General features: G+C 38.6%; 1 protein-coding gene across 2 annotated transcripts in view; it reads right to left on the bottom strand.

The window, feature by feature from the left end:
- Positions 1 to 24633, bottom strand: part of SH3PXD2B (SH3 and PX domains 2B) — a 134737-nt gene extending 110104 nt beyond the window's left edge. For both annotated transcript variants that reach the window (XM_081944515.1, XM_081944521.1), the window contains exon 1: positions 24217 to 24633. In XM_081944515.1, the coding sequence (XP_081800641.1) occupies positions 24217 to 24288 (72 nt within the window). In that variant the 5' untranslated portion in view covers positions 24289 to 24633. The remainder of the gene's footprint in view (positions 1 to 24216) is intronic.
- Between the last annotated feature and the right edge of the window lie 1327 nt (positions 24634 to 25960).

Below are 25960 nucleotides of genomic sequence, written 5' to 3'. Positions count from 1 at the left end.
AGTCTTTCACAAGAAGAGAAAATTGACCACATTCTACATCATTGCAACATGAAAGATGCTAGCACAACAAAGACACCCATGCAAACAGATTTTCACAACTTAACACATGATCCAAGTCCTGAGTTCGAGGATCAAACACTTTATCGTTCAGTCATTGGTTCACTATTATACATTAGTAGTTGGACCAGACCTGACATCGCACTTAGTGTTAATCTTTTATCACGACACGTAGGTAAGGCAACACAATTTCATTGGTCATGCATTAAGAAGTTGTTGAAATACCTGAAACACACTAAACACATGAAGTTATTGCTAGAACCAACACACACTGATCAACCAAAGTTGATTTGTTTTTCTGATTCCGACTGGGCGAGCGACAAGAAGTCACGCAAAAGCACTTCTGGTTACATGATGTTCCTAAATGGTTGTCCTGTTTACTGGCAAGTGAGAAAACAGAGTTTTGTTTCATGTTCATCTACTGAAGCTGAATATGCTTGTGTTTCAGATGCTTGTAATTCTCTAACGTGGTTTGATGCTTTGATCACAGATATCTGGACACGTCCGATTCGACCAATCACCGTGATGGAAGATAATGTATCTGTGGTTTATATTTCTGAGTCACATTTCACAGGTTCTAGGTCCAGACACATTGACATTCGTTATCAAAACACAAAGCAATTAGTTAAGCAAGGTTTTGTTAAATTGCAATATGTTTCTACACATGATCAGATCGCAGACATGCTTAACAAACCACTTGCCGCAAATCAACACGAGTATCTGCGAAAGAAGATGTGCCTTAATTGATGATTTGATGACGTCAGCCCAGACTAGCAAAAGAAGGGGTGTCACGATGTTAAAAGGTTTGCTAGGCCTGAACTGCCTAAACTGACACTCAAGAGTTAAACTAAGAAAGCTTTATTGCGCAGGTCATAAAACAAAATGTTATCTGAAAGTGATTTATTGCGCACGCGTTACACATTCCAAAATTCCTTTCTTCTTTGTTCGGCTGCCAGCTTGGCAGACGTAGCTTTCATTATCAAAATGTAACCATTAGTTATTTTCTGTTTCATTTACTTTTTATTTTATTATTAAAGTTTGTTTATTAATTAGAATACTTTTGAAGACTTTTATTTTTCTCAATATCTCAAAAGATATGCGGAAGGGAATCAGCCACAGTCCATTGATCTCAGATTTCCCCAGGGCATTTTTTTCCCTGACAGGCTGCAGGCAACACATGAAACCACGCCCCCTCAGGTCCGCAGAAAAATCTTTCTCCATGGAACTGGTCCCTGGTGCCCAAAAAGTTGGGGGCCACTGTCTTAGACCGTTCTCAATATGGTATTTTCCATCTGAATGAAATGAAATGAACTTTACCAGACCCTGGACAAGATCCAAGGAACTGGACAGACAGATCTGTGTGTCTAAGATAGCTTTGAATTTCCATTTTGATCACAGCAATCCCTACAGCATAGCAAAGGCCATTAAAAAAGAGGCGTTGATTATTTACAAACAGTCTCACTGGGCCCATTTCAGCCTATGGGTATGCTTCAAGAAGGTCTTTGGATGGCAGCCATGATGCTCTTCTACAAATGGCTTAACTAGGTTTCTGGCTGGTATAATAATAATTATTCATTTTATAAATTATTCCAGGAAATAGAGTGGGCTTTTAGCCTGCTACCCCCAACGTTTCACTATATGCCTAACAAGGAGACAGACCAATAAAAAGTGATGAATTATACTGCCATGGTTTCTTTACTAAAAGACTGAGTCCAACAGAAATAAATTACACCCTGAACAAGACGACCTCTTCCTTCAGCAACATTTGATCCAGATTTTAATCCTAGAGGAACACAGTAACAGAATGACTACAGCATTGAGTTCCCCCTTCCCCTGAAAATATGCTGATTAAAAATGCTTTATTAAGCATCAGGGTTTCTTGGGTCAACTCCAGCACAGGAAAAACTCTTCAGCCCATGTCAGCTGTGGAAAGAAAAACAATGGACACCACCAAGGGGATTACTCTGCTCCAAGTGAGATCATCTCACAGTGAACACACACCTTTGCAGTGGGAGAGACCCTGATACTGAGTGATGCAATCCTTAGACAGATATAGCTGTTTTATAAAGGGCAATAGGTCACATTTCTAATTGCTTCCTTTGTGTAAAGACGGCAGAGTCCCACACATGGTCTTGAAAGATTGTCTGGGAGAGGCAGTATTGCGATACACTTAATACCAATCACATGAATATAGCTGAAAGTCCCTAGAAACTAAATTTTGATTGTTAGATTATTTGGTTTTTATTCCACCTTCATTATTCTTTATAAATAACTCAAGGTGGCAAAGATACCTAATACTCTACCCTCCTCCTATTTTCATTAAAACAACAATCCTGTGAAGTGGGTTAGGCTGTGAGAGAATGATTGGCAGAGAGTGACATTGACAGTAGACCAGTCAAAGCTGAAGAAAGGCCTTTACTGCTGTTCCAATAGTAATTGTGAGCCGAGGAGAGCTCTCAAATTGCACACAGTTCTTTCTAGGGTAACATGATTCCATCAGGAGCAATAGATGGAAAATCCTTGGGTTCCTTACTCTGTCTTGCTGGGATACAACTGCAGCCTTTATGTCCCACTTAGTCTTTTATGGTCATCAAACCCTAGATCAGGGATGATTAACCTTTTCAGCACCAAATGCTGAACCTGGAGTATGCACGTAAAAGCACCAGGACCCAGAAGAGAGCAGCTGGCTGGTGTGCATGCATGCCAAGCCAGCTGGCTGGCACGCATATGTGCAATGGAAGTTGGATGAGCAGCTGGTGATGGCGTCTGTACCTACAGAGAAGGCTCTGCGTGCCACGTCTGGCACGTGTGTCCTATGTTCGCCATCACGGCCCTATATCAAGAGTTCTATCACATCTCTTCTCTGGCCTGGGGTCAAGTTGCCCACTGTCCCCCCCTCTCTTCCCAACCAGGGGTTGTTGAAGAGAGTGATTCGTGTTTTTGTCACATCGTGGCTAAATTAGTACAATTCATGCTGCATGTGGCAACTTAAAAGTTGAAGGCAACTTAAAAGTTGAAACTAGCATAAAATATATCTGCTCCTCGTTTAGTAAATTCCCATGTAATTATCAACATGTGCAAAAAAAATATTGTAACAAGTTATATTTATTTTTGTGCAATCTTATATATTTTCATCCTTCAAGAATCTACATCTTCATGCGTGTAGAGGCAGAAAAAAAAATAAAGAGGAGCACGGATATTTGTTTTCATTTTTAAAAGATGTCTTTGCTATGTTAAACAGTCCCTTGTTTCAGTTTCTGTCTGTAAAGAGGGAAGAAAAAGAGCCTTTTAGACAAACAGCTGGCAAGCAGATTGTTCCACACAGAGATTTTCTTTGACATATTGAGGGATATAAAACTGGGGGGGGGGGGAGCTGAAAGAAAGAAAAACTGTCCAAAATGACAAGTTGGACTGCTGGAGAAATGCAAATGGAATTTGTCCAACTGTAACAGAGCTGTCAAGGAAAAAAAGGGTCGCTCAAGCAACTTGGTGCAAAGGAAAAAGAATCAACAAATAATATATCTCTTCTTCCTCCACTTTTGAAGTGGTGGGCTCATTCCAGTAACAATTTACTCTTCAAGAAGAGATGTCTTCTTAAGGGAAATTAGGAAGCAGCATGAACTAATAGTATTGTTATCAAAATAGGAATTAGTTTGCCTAAATCTTTTGGAGATGAACTCTGAAACTTTGATCAAGTCAGTATGTGCCATCAAGCTAGTGCTAACTCTTAGTGACATATATACAGACCAACTCCAGGGTGATCTGTCCTTAATTTGGCCCTGCTGGTCTTCCAACATTGTTCTTGTAACTGAATCCATCCATCTTGTTCTTGAAGATTGTCATCTTTTCTCTCCTTCCTAATTTCCCAGCACTATGAACTTCTCAAGAAAACTAGGTATTTGAATATTGTCCCAAAACATGATAATTTGAGCCTCATCATTTGTGCCTAGAATTAAAACTCTGGGTTGAGTTGTGCTATAATTTGTTTCTGCTCTAATACCAAAGTTCAAAATCATCAATATTTCTTTTATTCTGCTTCTTCAGAGCCCGATCTCAGTGTTACAGAAAAACCATTCATTGCCTGGCCGATTCTAATCTTTGTAGGAATAGACACATCAACACCATCTGAATATATTTTCCAAGGTCTTTATTGCTGTTCTGTTCAATGTTAGTCTCCAACCTATTTCTTGTCTCTCAGTTCCTTTACTATTGATAGTTAATCCTAAAAGGCAGAAACTATTCACTACTACAAAATCATTACCAAAATCATTAATGCATTAAACAACTGTCCTCCAAGTCTAATTGATACTATTTGCTCATTGAATTCATTGTACCAGAATACTGCTTTTACTATATCCTTTCTGATTATGACTCTTCTTTGTTTTTCATATCCTGGGCAGTAAATGGAAGGATCTTCTCATCAACAGTGGCCAATACCAGTCCATTTCAACTGATGGGTATCTAAAAAATCAATTTCAGTTTATTTGCTGCAGCTAACTTTGTATATGATTTATCTTTATACTCCTAAAAGTTTCAATATACCGCTGTAGGATGTGCAACTGTTTTAATTCAATGTAGCAAGCTGACTTCAACAAGCCATGTGGGTTAGAAAATAGAGACCCTATGCTTTGTGTAGAAGATGAAGTCTCAGTTTACAACAATGCCAGATAAGAAATGCTCCAAGTGTGCCATCATCTCAGAATTTTCAAAACAACAGCTGCATAGCACCTCTTCATTATCTGTTTACACATTTGAAAACATACACAATGCCAGCAGAGTTACTGGTGTTGCATTGGGCCAGTTCTAATGTATTGCATCTGACTGGCCAGTAGTGTTAACATGCTTGGTATGAGACATTTCTGAACTGTCTAAATCACACAAAATTCACAATAACAAATTAAAGAGTTTTTTGTACTAGATATACCCATCTAGACCCTGAAGCATCATCTCTACCTAATCTAGTAAAAAACAAAAAGTCCACAGGAATAGAAACAAATGTTCTCTAATTAGCCCTTTTATGAAGAATTACCGTGTTTTTCGGACTATAAGACGCTCCAAACTATAAGACGCACATTAGCTTTAGAGGAGGAAAATAAGAAAAAAAATCTGCCTCTGCCTCCGCTGCCTGTTTGCCGCCACTGCAGCCTGTTCGCCATGGCCCGTTCGGCACCACTTGTTCACTACCCAGTCCCCTGCTGCTGCAATATTAGCTGTATAAGACGCACAGACATTTCCACCCAATTTTTTTTTGGGGGGGGAGGGAAGTGCATCTTATAGTCTGAAAAACAAGGTACTGTCTCAGGCCTGCAGTTATATTCCTTTTAGGATTTTTGGCCTGCCACACACTCTATTATTTTACTATGCTGTTTCATTGGTGGTGTAATTGGAAGGGAGAATAGTAAGGAGTAGAATTGTAGAATGTGTTGTTGTCATAATAGAACATTCCTTTCTAGAAGCCCAAGGTCATTCTTTGTCTCCGCACCTCTGCACCTGACCGGAACTTGATGGGTGGAAATGCCAGTGTGGCAGAGGAAGATTGGACCATGTGATGGACTTGTGGGTGTGGGAACAGGATCATGAACTTTCAACTGGGTGGAAACCCAGGAAGTTTCAGATTCAGGATTGCTACAGATGTGCCAACTTGTCTCTCTTATTAAATTGGAAGTTTAAGGATAGTTCTGCCTTGGACTCTGATTTATTTCTGGACGATATTTGGAATGCTGACATGTACTTTGTAGTATTAAAGTCATGTCAATGATGCAATTCAACTGGAAAAAGTGCATTCCTGCAAGTATCACTCAAAATTGGCATCTCATAGAAAAGGACTCAGACATTGGAGAAATAAGCGATTATCTGATACAATAAATTGTCAAGAAACCAAATGGACATTCACAACCTGGAGAATGTCAAGACAATACAGTGCTGGAACATAAGCGCCACATTCTTCAAGTCTAAAGTTATTCAATAAGGTACTAGAAAAGAGCTGAGGGAAATGTGTAGCTTTGGTGCTCATGATATCACAATCACTTCAGCCATCACAGCTCAGAGGCAAAACAAAAGTTCAGCACTGTAAGCTAAGGTATGTATCCACTAAGACATGGAATATCTGACCTATAAATCAATGCAAAGCTGATGATGCCCAAGAAGAAAAGTCAAAATTTAACATGCTGGGAATCAGGAAACTGAAATGGTATTATGGGATTGGCCACTTTACATTAGAAGAGCATCAGTTCTTCTACTGAGGACAAGACTTGGAAGAAATGGAGTAATTGTTATTAGCAAAAGGAAGTTAAGTCAAGAGTGACAGATGATCTCAATTTGAGTTCAAGGTAAGCCAATCAATATCAAACATTACAACTCAAACCACAGAAGTGAAAGCTGAACAAGTCTATACACCATCTTATCAACACAGCACCAAAAAGCCATGGTAATAATTATAGGATCTTGGAATGCGGAAATTAGAGTAAAATAGCATCTGAAAGAGTCGTCACTGGTGTATAAAATAAAGCAAGACACACACTAATAAACTTCTTCCCATTTTGTTATAGCAAACTCCTTTTTCCAACAACTTAAAGATTGATCTACATATGGAAATCAACTGATGGGAAACAACAAAATAAAATTGAATATATGCGTTGAAAGCAAAGATGGAGAACTTCCAGTCAGCCAGCAAAAACAAGACTAATTGCAGAGCAGATCTTCTTCTAAAAATCTATCTTCAACTTAAGCAAACAAAAACATGAAACAGCAAGATATGACCTCTTTCATTCTTTATCATTGCAGTGAAGATAAATAAGAGTTGGTGCAAATACACAGAATAACTTTAGAAAAAGCATGTAACACTAATGATATGGCCAAAGTTTTGATCACTAAACTAGAGTCATACATCCAGGAAAGTGAAGTTAACTGGGGTCTAGAAAATATTGCAAACATCAAAATTGCAGAATTGGATGAAATATCAGCTGAACTATTTAAAACTATGCAAGCTAGAAACCACAAATAGAGCTTTAACTGCACTCTGTTGCCAGAAAGCAAAACAATGGCCAACTGACTGGAAAAAGTCAATTTATAACCCACAACACAAAACCATATTAAAGAAGGCTTATAGCCCTGAACAACTGCTCTTATCTCACACACTACTAAGAGAACGCTCAAAGCTTTCTTATCCTGATTAAAATAATTTATAGAAACTGAACTACCAGGTATCCAACATAGTTTGAAAATAGGTAGGTTAATGATTACACTGTTAACATTAATTGAGGAAAAAATGGCAAAAGAGTTGCAAACATGATTACCACTTTTGTTTCATTAATTACATAAACACATTTAATCATAACAGTTTGTGGATAATCTTTAAAAACTTAGGAATACTGGTCATCCTTCCTACTGAAAAATGTGTATGACAGGAAGCAAAAATGGAAAATGAGACAATTTAATCAAAATGAAGCAATCAAACGAAGCAACCAAATCAAACCCAAGGTTGCAAACTCTCACTTTATGCAGAATACATCTTGAGAAATATTGGAGTAGAGAATCAGAAATTGTATCATGAATTAAATGGAAACTGCAATTAAAATTGCTGGGAGAAATATTAATAATCACAGATATGTTGAATCTATCACCTGATGGGTGGAATAGAATAGAATAGAATGGAATATCCTTATTGGCCAAGTATGATTAAACACACAAGGTATCTGTCTCCAGTGCATAACTCTAAGTGTACAAACAACGAAGTGATAAATCATAAATAAGATACAATAATAAATCATAAGATACAAATAATAAAATTATAAGTCATCAAGGAAGGTTTAAGGAATTTCTTGTTAATAGAAAAGAGTACAAAAGCCATTGTACAGTGGTATGTTGGTACTCATAGATAATTGGTTCCGGGAGGTATCAAAAATGATTGTGTACCAAATAATTTTCCCATAAAGAATAATGTAGTGATTCACAAGGCAGCTGACATCGACAAGTTCTAGTTTGTGTGTGGAGTACCAAACAAACAATGACTATTGGGACAACATTTTCACATCAAAATGCATTGAGTACCAAATTCAATGAATTTCAAAACAGTTGAGTACCAAGATATCACTGTATTTAATTCAGTAAGTTTTAGTTTGTTTGCTTTTTTAAAAAAAAACCAAATCTACAATTACAGGTAGTCCTCAACTTACAACCACAATTGTGCCCAAAACTTATGTTTCTAAATGAGACATTTGTTAAGTGAGTTTTGTCCCATTTTACAACTTTTCTTGTCATAGTTGTTAAGTGAATGACTGCAGTTGTTCAGTTAGTAACACAGTTGTTAAGTGAATCTGGATTCCCCATTAACTTTGCTTATCAGAAGGTTGCAAAAGGAACCCATGACCTGAGGACACTGCAACTGTCATAAATACATGCCAACTGCCATGTGTCTGAATTTTGATCATGTGACCAAGGAGATGTTGCAAGGGTTGTAAGTGTGAAAAGTGGTCTTAAGTCAATTTTTTCAGTGCCGTTGTAACTTCAAATAGTCCCTAAGCCAGGCATGTCCAAAGTGCAGCCCGGGGGCCAAATGTGGCCCTTTTTCAAGTTTCAAGCGGCCCGCAGCCTCTTCTCCCCACTGGAGTTATTTGTTTAGTCTTTCATAAAATACTGTATTTTTCGAAGTATAAAGATGCATCTTTTTCCCCTCAAAAAAGAGGCTAAAAATCTGGGTGCATCTTATACACTGAATACAGCATTTTTTGCCTCCCAAAACTCTGCCCCCTTCACCAAAATGGCTGTGCATAGCCTTTAGGAGGTTTTCAGAGTGCTCCTGGGGGCTGTGGAGGGCATAAATGAGCAAAAAACGGGCCATTTTTTTGCTCAACTTTGTCCCCCCCTCCCAGGAGCACTCTAGAAGCCTCTTAAAAGCTATTCATGCCCTTTTAAAAAGGCCCATTTTCGTGGGAGAGTGCAAAAACTTTTTTTTAATTTGCCTCTTCAAAATCTTGGTGCGTCTTATACTCCGAAAAATACGGTAATTAATTCGCATTTAATGTTAAGGGTTCAAAGAATGTCAGGCTGAATGATCGGCCCCACACTATTGTTAAGTCGAGGACTATCTGTATTTCAATAGATAATGCCAATTGAATGTAAATAAATGAAAATGTTGACTGAGTGACATATTCTACCTTCCTGGGTTCAAAAATTCATAGGGAAGGTGATTGTAGCTGCAATTTGGGAGAGAAATTGACAAATCTAGAGAAATTACTGAAACAGACATTACACTGGCAACAAAGGTACAGTATATATTTTCAAGGTCAGCAGTCTTCCTATAAAACCATATTAATGTAAACATCAACACAAAGACTGAATGAAGAAAAATTATGCCTTTAGATTGTGTTGCTGGAGAACAGTGTGGAAAAGGTTGGATTGCAAGAATAAATCCTTCAATAGAAATGAAATAAAATCAGACAACTCGTCAGAAGCTCAAATGCTACAGCTTGGTTATTTTGGACAAATACTGCAAAGGCAAAAGTTACTGGAGCAGACCTCAGTGATCAGAAGAATCTAAGGCAATAAAAAAAGAGCCAATAGTATAGAAGGCAAATCATTAGACACTATCATTGGTGACATAAGCATGAGCTGACAGTCAGTCTTGGTGGAAAGTTGTACACTGGTTTATGAAGAATCGGGAACAATCAAATGACCGAGCAACAATGCTGAGAGTTGCTCTAGTGAATGCTGAAGTGAAGACTACATAATTTGAGATATAATTTAAACAAGTTAGTAAAAGGTTATATCTGTGCAGGCTTGCTTATGTATAGAGTTGAAAGATGTGGACTGTTCGGAAAGATGCCAATCCTTATTTAAAACACAAGCCAACATTTCCCCCTTGCTATCTATCAAGTTCCTCCCTACAGCCAAATTATTCTCTTCTAATCTATAGCTTATTTAAAGGAAAATGCCTATTGCATCTTTAACTCTGACCCAACTTTATTTACAGCATTTTAACCTCACTTCTCACTCGGGGAAATCTTGAAGCAATTTACAGCTGGTTATGATGGACCATTCCTCAGACTATTTGGTCTCATTGGCCTGCTCCTATTTGTGTTTCCGTTTCTTTTCTTTTGAGGTTGCTCTTCTTCTGCCTTTGTGCAACTTCTTTGTTCTTGGAGGTCCTAGTGATCTACTATCTTAATTGCTTTGGCTTCCTTTCATTATATGTTCCTTTCACAAGAGGACCTAGCTAATTAAATTGCATTCAATTCTTTATTTGCACTTGACAAAGTAATTTCTCTGATTATTTAAGACCAATGCATCCTCAGTTTTTGTTTTATGAAACATGTTCCCACTAGTGAATATATATTAGGCTTCCTTGAAACTACAAAATATCTTACTTCTACATTGTGTCATAGCATGTCCCTGCCTCTCCCAACCCAATCAAAATTAAGCTGCAGGACTATTTTTAAAAACAGCCTTCCCCACCCTACTCTTTCATATACGTTAGTCATCAGCTTCCCTTGGGCTATACTCTCTGAGTATCATGGGAATTCCATAATCAACACTAGTTAAGGAAACGGTGCCTCAAAGAATGAGTATCCCAGATTTCTGTCTTACACCCAAGATATAAAAGAACTCTTACAATCTACTTTATCAAATATTAAATAGAAACAGAACAAAATAGGAGACACAATTTTTAACAAGTTAAAACTTACACACTAATTGCTAGTGCTAGTGAAACCCCCAAATTATTTTCACATTCCTCCGGATTTAGCAAGACAGTTTATATCAAATTTGAACAAGTTATATCATTCTGGGGATCCCCAGATTAATCAGATCAGTAATTTTCAATCACTCTGGAAAAAAAACCTACAGAAGATTAGCAATCTGAGTCTTTGGTCTTATCAAAAGGAAATGTGTATTCTACAATGCTGCTTTTATTTATTTTTTCCTTACAAAGCAAACAAATGATGTACTTTGAAGTTGATGTGGACTTAAGTCAATATTCTAACTTGTTATCTGGCTAGGTTTGTATCTGTTAGCCCACGCATTAGGCTGACAACATCAGGCTTCTGCAGAAACCCAACTTGTATATGAGTTGGAAGTTTGTTTTAGGCAAGGGCACATTCATAACCACATGATCCTTCCAAGGGAATTTCTTTTCGTAAAGTCACTGTGAAGTCACACTGTTTCCCATAGTATCTGCCCAGGGTTGGCATGCGGCAGGTTTCTATGATTAAACAATGTCATTTGCTGGAATCCAGGAAGTGCATCTTCTCTGTAGCAGCCCTCCAGAACAAGAGAGAGAGAAGACTACATAGCTTTATCTCATTCCATTTTCTCTCATTGCATTCCAAGCATTTTCCGGAAACATTTCTGCACATTTTGTGCCTTTTAAAAGTTAAGTGGCTAAAACTGAGTACTGAACATACTGAGTACTGACACAGAATCACATTATGCTGTAGCCTGATGTACTTTGTTGTATGTAAACGATACATTATTTTGAAACTGAACCTCTTATTATAATCTAAAGTATATTTTAATCAAAAGGTTTAAACACACTAAACTTAAATCCCCCATAGGAATCCTAGAAAAGGTGCTCCAGTAGCACCTTTTCTGAGTAACAAAGAATTCTTACACAAACAAGTCAGATTTTGCACAAAGCTTTTAATGGGCACAAACTTGATATCAAGACTCAAAATGACAAGATAATATCCATGCATTTTAATCCCTCCGCCAGACACTACAGATTTCAAATTTTCCATTTTATAACAATGAAACTGCGTTTTAGAGTGAGAAATTCTGAATTCACATACATCGAAAGGTTTTAAGCTACCTCCTGGCAAACACAATAGGTTTTTTTTAACAGATTAGTTTCTAATTGAGGAGGTACTTATAATCTGTCTCACACATAACCTTCACTTACATATCCACCATGCTTTCCTGTCACCTCTTGCCTTATCCCCTTTTCAAATGCTGCATCTGATTAACACCTATGCATCTGGTGGAAAGTTATTGGAAACACTTATGCCTTTTCATCACATCTGTTGCACAGAAGAGGTGATACCAGGCTCCTTCTGATTCATGGCTTCTACAATCCCTAATTAGGGAAGAGACAACGGATTATATTCCTAAACTTCTGTCACCTTGCAAAACAGACTCGGGTTGTCTTTTCTAGAATATGAGAAGAGACACCACCAGTTTTATGTAGAATCATGACTGCTTTGTTCCATGCTCAACAAATAATTCCCATGTCAATCAAATGATGTAGGAAGGCTGGTTAGATTTCTTTTAAATTCCATTGATTTCAAAGAGTGAATCTATAGGATTTTTATAGAACTATTTCTATATAATAGACAAAACAGGATTACAGTCAAATCTGGTGAAATGTAACATCTCATAGCATGATTACTGCAACCTTATAGAGGGGTCCTCAACCTTTTGGGCCTCAGGGACCACTAAATTCATAATTTTAAACCCTGCAGACCACTAATATGATCTGCCTAATGACTGGTTGGGTGGGTGTGACTAGGTGGTCAAGTGATTGGATGGGCATGGCCAACTTGATGTCACTCATGTCGTGGGGTGCCTCACTGGCCTCTACTCGCCCCTCCCTTCCCAGCCACTCCTCACCTGCCCACCCAGGCTCGTTAGGACCCCAAACGGAATCAGTTGTTGGAGTTAAGCAGCCACCACAAGAAACAGTTGGCAAAATAGCTGGCTCAGTTCAAATCGTATCTGACCGAGAAGGAGGCTCAGTAGAAGCACTTCACTGGGGACTACAAACATAGTCTTTCCAAGCAAAGGGAATACCTGCGGGAGTGCAAGGACGGGTACCATGATCATGATCAGCCAGTTCCAGGCCATGATGCAGTCCCACTGGAACAAGACTCTCTGGCTCTTTGCCACCAGCGGCGCTTCTCTCCAGCCTTCGGCCAAAGCCCCACACCAGAAGGCTGAAGCAGATCCCAAATGGGAATTTCTGCCCCCCTCCAACCTGCACAAAAAGACCCTGAAGGGGGAGACTCTCTGCAGCAACACAAGTGTTCATTGCATGTATCCAGCCCAGGGGCCGTAGTATGAGTACCCCTGATTTAGTGCAATATACAAAATGCAAATAATTTTTCTGAGGACCATCAAAATTTTCTCACTGACCACCAGTGGTCCACAGATCACCAGTTGGTGATCGCTGGTTTATAAGACACAGTAATTCAACATTCCTGTTTTGGAATTCTTTTTTCAGTGGCAAAAAAGCAGGGTAGAGCTGCTATATGCAAACCATCCAATACATTAAAATAAAAATATTAATTACTATAATAATCTGATGGAGAGTGGTTGCTTTCCAACATATGGTTTTATCTTCAATTTCACCAGAAATCCTAAAACAATCGGAGATGAAATTATGTCTACAGTCCACCCTCACAATAAATGTGTGTTGTTTTTCCTTCCGTCTTATTGAAATGATTTCAACAGGATCACCATTCTCAAACTGCTATGTCTCAATATTTCTGTGCACTTCTTTCACATATATCATCACACTTATTTTCCTTTTGTCGGACTTATTCAACTACATGCTAGATACAAATCCAAAGAGCAGCAACTCTTATGCCTGTAGTTCAAACGGTTGCCCCGACATGCAGGAACATACTGTAAGAAAGATTTGCTAAACCAATACAAATGCTGACAAAGAAAGGAATGAATAAACATGCAAGGTTTAACTGGGAAAGCTGTTAACAAGGGATAGCTTTTGGTCCATAATTTACAGCAGGGGTGTCAAACCTGTGTTGTCACAGCGGCGGCGTGTGACGTATCGGGACTTTTTTCTCCTTTGCTAAACTGGCCGTGGGTGTGGCCAGCATGTCATGCATCCGGCCTGCAATCCTGGTTTGAAAGCTCTGATTTACAGCATTTCCATCATGGCTGTGCAAAGCATTCAATGGAGGTGCATTGAAAGTCATGCTTGACCGAGAGAGACACCCTCTTGTTATAGCAGTGGAAAAGCTGCATCCTTTGACAAGTCCAGATGATTGTTCTAAAAGCCATTCCAAGTTCTCTGTGAAGATCCGTATAAGAATTTTTGCAGGGACAACTAGTGACGCAAAGTGGTTGTGAGTAGGCATGCAGCAACACATGTCTATCATGCTGTCTGTAGCTCTTGTGGGTCGGGTGGAATAATCTACCCCCAACAAAAATATATCTGATCTATTCCGTTAATATTTAACCATAAAGTGTTACCCATGTTTGTTTTATGGCAACAAGGAAACTAGGTAGACTAGTTTCCCCCAATATGATGTCTCCCTATCTGAAGCTTTAACCCTTAAAATCCAAAGGGCATCAACTTGGTAAAACGTTAGTCTATACTCCTGTGGATTTTCAAACATACGATTGGCTACACCAACAAACTCACTATGCAAGAGGAAACAAGTTGTAGCTCACAAACGTTTGTGCCAAATAAATGTACTACTTAAAAAGAAGAAGAAAAATCTACATGAATACTATTAGTGTTAAATCAGAGATTGCTGCTAGATTAACACCCATGGCCTCTGTTTTCTATGAATAAAGCAACTGTTCTAACTTCAAGGTACAGCGGCCTAGGTGCAGAAAGTCTGGGGAACATCAGGATTCAAAATGCACAGCACATTGAAGACTTTGGGAAATTTAACATGAGGATCTGAGCAAGTGGACTACAACTGGTTTTAAAAGATCATTCCGAGACATGCAGATAAATGTTCAAACATATTCCACTTACTGTAAATCCCATTAATTCCAATTGAGTCTTTAGATGTATTTGAAGCCTGTTTTCCCCTCAAATCAGAAAATAGAAGCAAAATGAAAAGGCACAGATGCCTTAGATATCTTGGACTCTTCTGTTATAGCCAGGCTAGAGATAAAGAAGCCCAGGACCGTAATCTCAAAAGAATCATTGTGTGCTTTAAAGATACTATAAGATAGGCACTCATTGCCCTTTACTTGGTCAATTTCTCATTACCTCGTAACTAAAATCCTTGTGGTGTGTTTTTTAGGATCAAACATCAAACTACTGCACACAAGAAGCTTCTTATTAATCAAGCTATTTTTAACTTTTAGTGGTAACTTATCCCGGATAGAAAAATATAGCTTCTAAGAAAGAGTGATGATTTCAGATAACCAAGCAAGAAGAGTTCAGCTAAAGTTACAAAGCTTCAGCTCTTTCCCCTGTTTAAGTTTCTGCCTTCAAAATAAGAAGGTGAATTGTTTCATGGCCAAATTGATCTACATTCTTAGATTTAACATCTGTCTTCTGGCAATAACGTTCCTTCAGTTAATTTAACAGTATGCCTACCCAAAATGAAAAATTTCCCAGAGTTAATTAAGGGCTTTTGTTAAAATTGGCTGGCAACCTTTTGCAATTAGCAACCTTTTGATTTTGTGTGTGTGTGCCTTCAGATCCTGTTCTCCCTCTAGGTGTCTGCACCAAATAGAAGGATCCGAATGCAGTGCCATTCTCCTCTTTTATTTCTCTGCCAACCCTTTTACAGCAATCTTGAATCAACCAAGAATCTCCGGCAATCCAAGATGACCAGAGGCCATTATTGCTTCCCACTCATTTTCTTTTTCTTCCCTTTGACTCCAACAATAATAATATCCTACTAGTTCCTTAGCTAGTGTCTCTCCTACTATAAAAACGTACTGCAACTTGAGCTCTTTCCCAGACTCAATTTATAAGTCTCAAATACAACCCGTATATCTAGAAGACCAAACAACAGGATGGTAGATTGTGTTTATCTTCTGCATTATAGCACACTCTCCATATATCATTTAGATCTGTGTCTTTCCAAAGATTATAAGGTTTGAACAACCCAATAATAAAGTTATATATTCTGCTCACAGCCTATAGTACTTAATGAGCAGGAAGTTTATCAAGCTCATTGCATACTAACTAATAAAGGAGAATATGTGTAGCTCAGGTTGAAATAAGGGGTTCTCGGTGCTCCCTGGATTTGGTTGTTTTCTTGCAAATGCACTGATATTGTTACCTAGTTTGGATAATGAAATCTCTGCAAGGCAACAACCAAGCTCAGAAAGCTCCAACCATCCTTCGTAGCATGCTAAGCAGCTGATTTTAGGAAGAAAATTAAAGACAATTTTATGGTTAGAAAGGACAGAGTAGAATATTTATTATTGGTTCCAACACAGCTTATAGTGCCCATTGGTTGTTATGGTAAGATGACTCACTCTCATTTTCCTACTTATTGTGGAAAAAATGGTTTGCAGGTCCTATAATTAACTATCATTGCAGATCTGTCTTACTCATATGGAAATAGCATCTTGATTCACGACAGCACTCATTTCATTCACAGGATTTCAGAAACAACAATGTCATTTTTAAAAACCCTGTTCGTCCTTTCTTTCAATGAGCACATAACCTTTTCTCCTTTCCTCTCTTTACTTTCAGGACAATCTTGTGAGTCAGACTGTCTTATATCTACACTGTTATGTAAGAATCCACCCATTTCAATGTACCCTGCAGAACAAACACGAAGATAGTGAATATAAATCAACCCTATAGTTGATGGACGTCAATAATTTTAGAGAAAACTAACAAAAAGGTGACACTGAGGAAAATAAAACAATGAGAGATGCAAAGGGTCATTAATGATGCAACTGAAAAGCATGGTGGCCTTCAAACTTTTTAGCTGAGTTTTGAAAGCGAGCAGTTGCCTAGTTCCTTTTCTAGTGCCTCAACTGGGCTTGTATACCTTATTTTCCTTCCCAGTTCAATTTTCTTTCTCTTTCCATTTTCCCTCTCCCCAATGCTGCTGCCCTTTATCTCCCTCCATCTGGTTCTTTTTACTTCATGTTCTACCTGAAAGAGGGGAGAAGAAAGTCTATACATGCATGTCAATGGGAATGGCTCATTCATCAGAAAACAGATTGAATCTCAACTGCGCATAACAATTATTTTCATAACTGAGATACCTTATTTTACAGGCAATTATTTTTAATTTATACTGGTAGTGATGCATTCAACTCATTATTATTTTTTTGGTCTTGGCCGTGCAATTTTTGAAAAGTATAGTTTGTGGCTTGTGCGCACATACAAATACTCACAGACATATAGATGCATTTCATAGTCACACTTTTAGCAGGAATTTTCTGCAGGTTTCAAGCTGCTTTTAGCAAACCTGAGATGATAAGGTGAGAAAACTAGGTCTAGTACAGAATATTTTTTTCCGTCTAGTTTTGATTCTGTGGGATGGTTTCTTACGTTTGGGGTCACTGTGTACAGTAATTCAATAATATTAAATCCAAACCAAGCTACGGTGGAACAGCAAGGCTAGTAGTTCCTAGTGCAACATGTGAACCTTGCCACTGACTTACCATGATCAAACTCAACTCCTTTCCTTGCCTCATCCTATCAGGGATCCTCCAATATTCCATCATCTTCACAATGGTCTTTCCCAGTTTTGTTGCCACTCAGGAAAGGGCAGTTTTGCCTAATGATAGAAATAACCCCTGATACACTGACAAAGATATGCTTAGATTCCCCAAACCAGCCAATAAATGAGAGCCCCAGGATTTCCCAGCCGGTACCACTCAACCTCCATATAAATATTTACATCCCCATTGTTTGGAGTTCCTCTTTCTTGTGAAGTTGGGACTCAATGATCCTTGAATAAGTAATAAGTGTTATGCTATGTTCTTCTGAATTTTCTACAAGCTTCATGGCAAAAATAATGAGACTAATGTACAAGTATGTATATTAATCTCACTATATGCACAAATCAAATTGCTCTTAATCTGACCATACCCAACATTCAAAAGATAAAAATATATAATTAACTGAAGAACCCAGAGTAAACTTTTTTTATATATTTTTGCTTTGGGGGCTGAGTTGAACAAATATGACAACTGAATAATATAGAACAAGTGGCAGAAATAACAAATATCTACTTTGCAAAATTACATAGAAAATATATGTCAAACATTCCTATGAAAGTTATTAAAAGCTAGTTTATAGAAACTTAAGCTTGCTATCCTTTTAAGGGTTAAAGAGTCATGTAACTGATCCAAAAAAGCAAACTTATTTGTGGTGGCACCTTCCATTTCTGGAGAAGGACAAAGAGTCTGAATTGCCAAGAGGAAATGTAATAATTATGGGTCTTTATCTGAAGCATGAATTTGTAACTAAATTATGACATCCCTGACAATTTTCAGGTTATTCCAAGGGGTTAAGTCAATATATTTCCACCGTAAATAACATAAGGAATAAGGTAAGTAAAGAATACACTGTAACAAACAATGAAGATTCATAAATCAATCTCTCTCTCTCCTCTCCCGTCCTCTCTACCTCTTTCCTCCCCTCTCTACAGTATTCTCTAGATCAGGCCATATAGTTGAAAATAACTCTAAGGGATGTATTTAAAAAAGGAAAGATAGTAACATTTGCAAGAAATAATCAATACATATCAGAAGACATTAAATATTTCTCCCTGTTTTCAAACTAGCAAATAATGATTAGTAACAATGAAGGGTAATTTCCAACTAGCCCTCTGTTTACACTATTGACTCAATACACACCTAATTCTCTCTATATGGATGGCAGCTGATTAGAAGGCTGATCTAATCACTAATTCCCTGCAACTGGTTTTACACAGTTGCTACAGCAGGTAGGTTCCAAATGTTGCTATGATGTTGCATGTTTACATCTTCCTGAATACCGGTCATGCAGGCTACAGCTGATGGGAATCAAAAGCATAATACAACTGGGAAGACATAGGTTCACCATCCAAAAATATGAGCCACGGTGGTTCAGTGGTTAGAGTGCAGTACTGCAGGCTACTTCTGCTGACTGCTGGCTGACTGCAATTTGGCAATTTGTATCTCGCCAGGCTCAAGGTTGACTCAGCCTTCCATCCTTCCGAGGTTAGTAAAACGAGGGCCCAGATTATTGGGGGCAATATGCTGACTCTGTAAATGGTTTAGAGAGGGCTGTAAAGCACTGTAAAGGTGTATATAGTCAAAGTGCTATTGCTAACTCTTGTTCTTTCCTTTCAAAAATACTACGAAAGCAGGCACACAGTGAGCAAAAATATGGATAATTAAATCTCAGGTTCATGCCCTAATATGCATAGAAATTTGAATATGATGACTCAAATTCGGTGTAAGAAATAACAGGGAGATGGGAGGAGATCCCTTTCTACACACACACACACACACTAATTTTATTAAAGATTACAATTTACAACAGTAAAATTAATACAAACTTTTAAAAAAACCTAAAAGAATAAAAATAAAAATAGGTGTAGAAAAGAAAAAAGAGAAAGAAAAATAGAGAAGGAAAAACAAGAATACAGTAAAAAAAAAAGAAATATGTAAAGAAGGGACTTCCCCCTTCATCACAAATATAAACAATTTAGTATCTTATCGCTTTCTCTTAAAATACAACAAATTATGTCTTTTTCTCATATCCCATCTCTTTATCTATAAACAAATCTATAAAATTTATAATTTCCTTCAAAATGTCAGCAAAACTCCATTGTTATCAGAGATACCAACATATCTATTATAACCTTGATCAAATAAACCAATTTTATATTCCTTTTACTTCTAACAATATTGATTTTTAGTCTAAATAATGCCCTAGAACTCGATTTTTTTTCATTTTTTTCTTTGTCTTTTCTTTCTTTCCTTTTCATAAAATACTTCGAACTTTAACAAGGCTCTTTTGTAAATCCAATATAGCAAACTATCCTGGTCACTCTCTTGGTTTATTTATTTGTATATCTCGTCTAATTATTAAGGCATTGGCCAGTTTCTTTTATATGTCCAATGTAATATCTTCTTCTGTGTCATTCTTGTAGCCAATCATTTTTAAATTCAATTTCAAATCTGTCTCAATCTTGTCAGGTAATACTTACTCCTCTTATATAGCATATTTTGCATACTGTCTACCTATAGAAGCAGATACACTAAACATTAATTTCTGGGTCTAATGCTCAAACTTATCCATGTCCAATGTTAAAATATTTTGCTACATTCTGCATTAATAATTTAATTCAAGTTCTCTTCTCCTTTAATTGTAACTTTTAATTGCAATAAACTTTTAACTTTAATTGTAACTAGTTCCCTTTAGTGTCCATTTTTTACATTTTTATTTTATTTTATTTTATTTTTAGAATTCAAAGAAAAAGTATTCTTTATCATTAAAATGATAAAGCAAATGCTATTATAGTATCTTTATTATTAGAATTCAAAGCAAAAGTATTCTTTATCAGGAAGGATTCTTTATCATTAATTCAAAAAAATTATTTCAAATTTATCTGGACCATTACTCCATTTGTAACTTTCTAAAATCTTAAGTCTTTGATTTTAGATTCACCCATTTGCTATTCCAGAAATCCTTAAACCTTTATTTAAAACTCATTTCATTAAGGATTGAAAGAAACTCATCCAGTGCTGTAAAACTTGCTGATCCAAAGATTCCTAATAGCTTAAAAAACCATTTCTGAAACTGGTTAGAAAAGGAAACAAACCCGGTGTCCTTTTAAAGGTCCCAACTGTGGTTTGAGCAAGATGATTATTCCTTCATCTCCCAGAGCTCTAAAACTGCAGACTTTCCTTGCAGTCTGTTGTTCTGAAGTCTCCTCCTGAGGAGCAATTGTCTGGAGTACTTGTGGGTAATCTCAGGACATCTCCTTGTCTAGAGAGCAATTATGAAGAATATAGAATATCAGAGTTGGAAGGAAACTTGGAGGTCTTCTAGTCCACACCCCTGTTTAGTCAGGAAACCCTACACCACTTCAGACAAATGGTTATCATATCTTCTTTAAAACTTCCAGTGTTGGGGCATTCACAACTTCTGGAGGCAAGCTGTTCCACTGATTAATTGTTCTAACTGTCAGGAAATTTCTCCTCAGTTCTAAGTTGTTTCTCTCCTTGATTAGTTTCCACCCATTGCTTCTTGTTCTACCCTCAGGTGCCTTGGAAAATAGTTTGACCCCCTCTTCTTTGTGGCAAGCCCTGAGATATTGGAACACTGCTATCATGTCTCCCCTAGTCCTTCTTTTCATTAGACTAGACATACTCAGTTCCTGCAACTGTTCTTCATATGTTTTAGTCTCCAGTCCCCTAATCATCTTTGTTGCTCTTCTCTGCACTCTTTCTAGAGTCTCCACATCTTTTCTACATTGTGTCGACCAAAACTGAATGCAGTATTCCAAGAGCTGATCCACTCGCTGGCTCTTCATTTCACTGCAGTCATTGGTTCTGTTTATCATGGAGCTATCTATCACAATGATTATACTGTGAGCATCAGAAGACACAATTCTCTATCATTCACCAAAGAGTTTTTTAAAAAAGAACTCTTTTTTTTCTGTGCTCTGCAGTAAATAATATTAGCATTGAGCATCCTGGATCCTTTCCTCATACCACCTATTTTCTTGCACACTATAATGCTCCACAGAACTAGTGCATATCTAATCAGCATTTCTCTGTGTGGGATTTTCTAAAGAAGTTTCAGTTGCATTTTAAAGCAGAAGTGCATCTGTTATTATGTATAATAACAGGCAAGAATGAGACTTTCCATAACTCTCTCTCAGTTTAACATGATAGCAGGCTGCCTTCAGATGAAAAACAATTTTATCTGTATCCAAAGCTAAGCAGATATAACTGCACTTGGTCCATCATTTTACACAAACCTAATTGAAAATAAAGTTCTGCTGAATGTAAGAAAGTTCTGCTTGGAAATAAACAAAAATGCACAAGATGTTAATCACTCTACTTTTTTTCTGCCTTCTTTCTGACTCTCACTCTCCCTCCCACTGGCTGTATTGTCTCACATCAGTATTGGATTTTGGAAGACTGCCAGCTATGTTGTGGTATGTACTGGTTATAATCACAGATAAGGAAAGATACTTCCAGAATGGACTCACCACTCTACCTTCTCTGAATGAGTGGAATCAATCACCAGACTCTATTTGTGTGTGTGTGTGTGGGTGGGTGGGTGTTCTGATGACAACATGACCTAGAGATCAAGTACATATTATCTTGAGCTCCTCAGAGGAAAAGATGGAATCGGGATCCTTCTTTAAAAAGTTACATTCAAAGATCCTTGAGAAGTCCCCCCCTCTTTTATTTACAAAACTCTGAAGCATTACAAAGATAGGCTTAATATAGACAGAAAGAGGCTGATAGATCAGGACAATTTGCAATAGATTTGAAACTATTTCTAACTTCCTATTGTTTAGTAACAGTATCATCAACAACTTTCGCTTACCCACAGAAAGATCGTGAATTAGAGATTGTAAAAGCAAAGATAATTGGATAACGAGCTGTGTGTAGGAACAGAACTGTTAGATGAGCTTTGATCCTGAAAACACATTTCTGAATTGACTGTATGTCCTGAGATATCTTTTCATTTTTAATTCCAAGGGGGTAGCAGCTTCCATTGCTCTACTATTTTCCCAATAGATAGATCCCAAGTCCCCTCCCCCCAAAAACAAAGTAAATCTTTTAAGCATAATGTCTGCCTACTGTTGATGAGCAGACAGCTTTATAAAAGGGCAGAATATTCTGAACAGAATTGGATTCCTATTATCAATTTATCACCAAAAAAGAAAGCACTCTCCTGTCTTGATAAGATATTTATTTATATTTTGCCAAAAAGAAAATAAAGTTTGTATATAAAACCCCCCACTAGAGGTGTATACATTGCAATCATTTGCTTTAAATTCAGTAAGTAGTAATTACAGACTGCAACACGAGAAACCTGTATTCTAACAAAACTCTCATTCTACACCACCATTCATTCCTTGTTCTCCTCTGCATCCTAGCCATCTCCTACTCAACTTCTTTCTACATTATGATCAAGAGCAATCAACTTCAGCCTTCAGACCCTTTTTTTCTCCCCCCCCCCACTTCTATGGCTTTCCACTTTTGCTATGAATTGATTAAACATTGTCTCAGATTCTTTAACAGTTCAGTTGCTAGCCAACTCTTCGGGGCTTAAACAATGCATTCCCACCCCAATCTGTAATGCATGAGGAATGTTTATTGCACTAAATGAAGTGATGGCAGGGCTGGTTAACTGTGGGATTCAGCAGGAAATAAACCAGATACTCAAGATGAGAGTAAACCCTGAAATGAGAGGTATTTGCTTATTCTGCAGATGCATTCTGCTTTTCTCGAGATGATATGCTGCTGCAGCATCCAACCAATTGCAGGCATCAGCCCCCGAGGATTCAAGTCCTCAGAGAGAATCCATTACTGCAAACCTATGCAGTAAAGTTCTCTTGCTGTACAATGTCTGCAAAGCATACCGGGCACTAACTTGGATGATCTAAAAATCTGTTTAAACTGCTTTTTCTTTCTTTGCATGTCATGGGCTGTCCTATGAGTCTATGGGAATAGGCACATGTCTCATCATATTCAGCATCTTGTCTGAAGGAGACCTCTCTTACAGCCCAGCTGACCTATCACACGGCAGGCATAGGGCTTTGAAACCCAAAGCATGGAGTGGGAAGACAAATCTGGCAGAAAAAAAAACCTTTTCAAAAGGGAGAGATCCAATGTAGCGGATTCTCCTCTGCCAGGACAGCAGCCGCGCTCCAGATTCTCTCCAGCAGTTTAACATTTCAAGCACATTTTGAGACAAAAAAAAACCTGCCACGGACTCAACAGTCACCTAGAATGCTGGATGGTCAATAGAGTCCTGCCTTTGTAAAATCAATAGTGAAAAAAGAAATGGGAGAAGGGAAGGGGGGGAAAAAAACACCAGGCAGCAGTAAGAACTTCCTGCTTGGCTCGTTAGGAAGTTGCAGCACAGGCACAGGCGAAATGCTCCAATTACAACATTCACGGAGTAGAAATCTAGCCGAGAAAGGAAGGGACCACACAGAAGTTGCAAAAAGGGTGGAGAGGGAGATCCTTGAGCGGGCCTTTTCTTCAAGCTGGTGCCCTTCCAGATGCCGTGGACTGCAATTCCATCATCCTCAGTCAGGAGAGCCATCTGGCAGACTCTTTGCCAGTTCAGCCTCCCTCCCCCCCCCCGACCCTCTCCAGCCTGCCCATTGCCCATAGGGAGAGAGAAGCCTTGTCTAAGAGCTCCGACCCAAACAGAAGGGTCGCTTTTACATTTGAAAACCAGGAACGGGCCAGATCCCTGGCCATCCCCACCCTGCCCGCCCACCCGCCGGAGTTCCCCAGACTCACATAATGCTTGTTGGGGATTCGCCTCTTCTGCACGTCCAGCACCTTCACCTCCACGATACTCTTCCGGGGCATAGCGTTGGTCGTCTGCAACGCGAACCCCAGAAGCAAAGCAGAAAACGGGGCACACCTCGGGCTGAAAGGCAGGGGGAGATGGGGGTGGCGGAACAGACAGAGAGAGAAGGAGAGGCGGGCGAAAGAGCCCCCTTCTTCGGGAGGGTGGTGGAATCACGGCTGCTACAGAAACGTTCACTACAAACTTTTAGGCGCAGCTCGCGGGCAACTTGGATAGGCAGGAGTGAGCCACACCACCCTCGGCGTCTGCTTCCTCTTCCTCCTCCCCTCTCGGCCTCCCTCCTCCAGTCTGCCTCTGTCCAGAGTTTGCAGATGCGGGAGGAGATTCCTCCCCGGCCAGGGCCGCTCAGACAATGTGGTTATGTGCTCCAATCCACCAGGGCTCTTAAAGGGACACGAGCCCCGCAGGAGAAGGGAAGCCGGCTACAAGGCAAGCAAAATCAATGCAAAGCAACCCGAAAAGCCGCCGGGATTTCTCTTCCCCCACCCTCACCCCCGCCCCATCTATCTGCGCGCCCCACTGGGGGAAGCGGTCGTCGAAAATGAAGAGGAAGAATGAGAGCGCTCGGGAAGTTGTAGGTCTCGGGCAGAGTGATATATGGGGAGTAGGTCTTTTCATACCTTCTGCCAAGGTTTTAACCTCCGCTTGACCTCCTCCGCCTCCCCACCCCCTAAGTGAGCGAAGGAACAGAGATTGATTAGCAGCAGTTTTGTCCCAAATCCAATATCGCGCCTTACCTCCCACGGGGGAAAATATGCATAAAAGGTTGGAATCGGAAATCTCCGAAACGACCAAATCAACAAACTAAACCAAACTCACGAAATCTGTTGCAAAAAGAGGCCACGTGAGTGATTTCTGAGCTGGGGACACAGGCGACCTTAGCGTCAATAGGGTCTCGGAGACTCTGGGTGAACGTCATATACATTTTAAAGTAAAGTGGTTGCCGCTATAAAAAGTTCAATGTATTAGAGATAAATGAACTAAGATCTCTATCCTTTTCGATATTAATTTTTTTAAATTAATTAATGGCCCCAAATAAGTGGAAAACAATGGCATTGAATAACCACAGCCAAGTTCACTGAAGGTCCATATTCCAGAAAAGTTGAATAGCCAATATATCCCAATATTTATGGCATCAATTTTGTTTGACAAGAATTATCTTTATTATCTTTTATTTTTACAAAAGCAGAAATATACATGTATATATGCACAACTTCTGGGAATGGCACACTCGATGCTGAAAATGATCCCTACAATATATATATATTGTGTTTGTGTGTTACATGGAATTTTAAATTTTGATGTATTGTTCTTATGCTGTATGCTGCCCTGCTGTCCATACTGCTGAGTTAGATGAACCTATGCACCTTATAAATACATAATATTTAAAATGGCTTTACTTATGAATATTAGTTCTTCAGGTGCTTAAAGACACTGGTCATCTATATTCAGTAGAAGCTGTTGCATATTGCTCAAGTACAGTGATGCTTTAAGCACTCCTCTTTGGTTTGGAAATCTATTCCATTTTTTCCATTTATGGAGAGCTGATTGGTGTTTGTAACTCTGCAAATAGCATCTCAGAGGGGCATGACCAGGGGTGTCCAAACTTGGGAATTTTAAGACTTGCGGACTTCAACTCCCAGAATTCCCCAGCCAGCCATGCCCAAATGT

The sequence above is a fragment of the Natrix helvetica genome (genome assembly GCF_964273705.1).
Source record: "Natrix helvetica genome assembly, chromosome: 1".
In the NCBI taxonomy this organism is placed as follows: domain Eukaryota; kingdom Metazoa; phylum Chordata; class Lepidosauria; order Squamata; family Natricidae; genus Natrix; species Natrix helvetica.
This window is presented reverse-complemented; position numbering and strand designations above follow the sequence as displayed.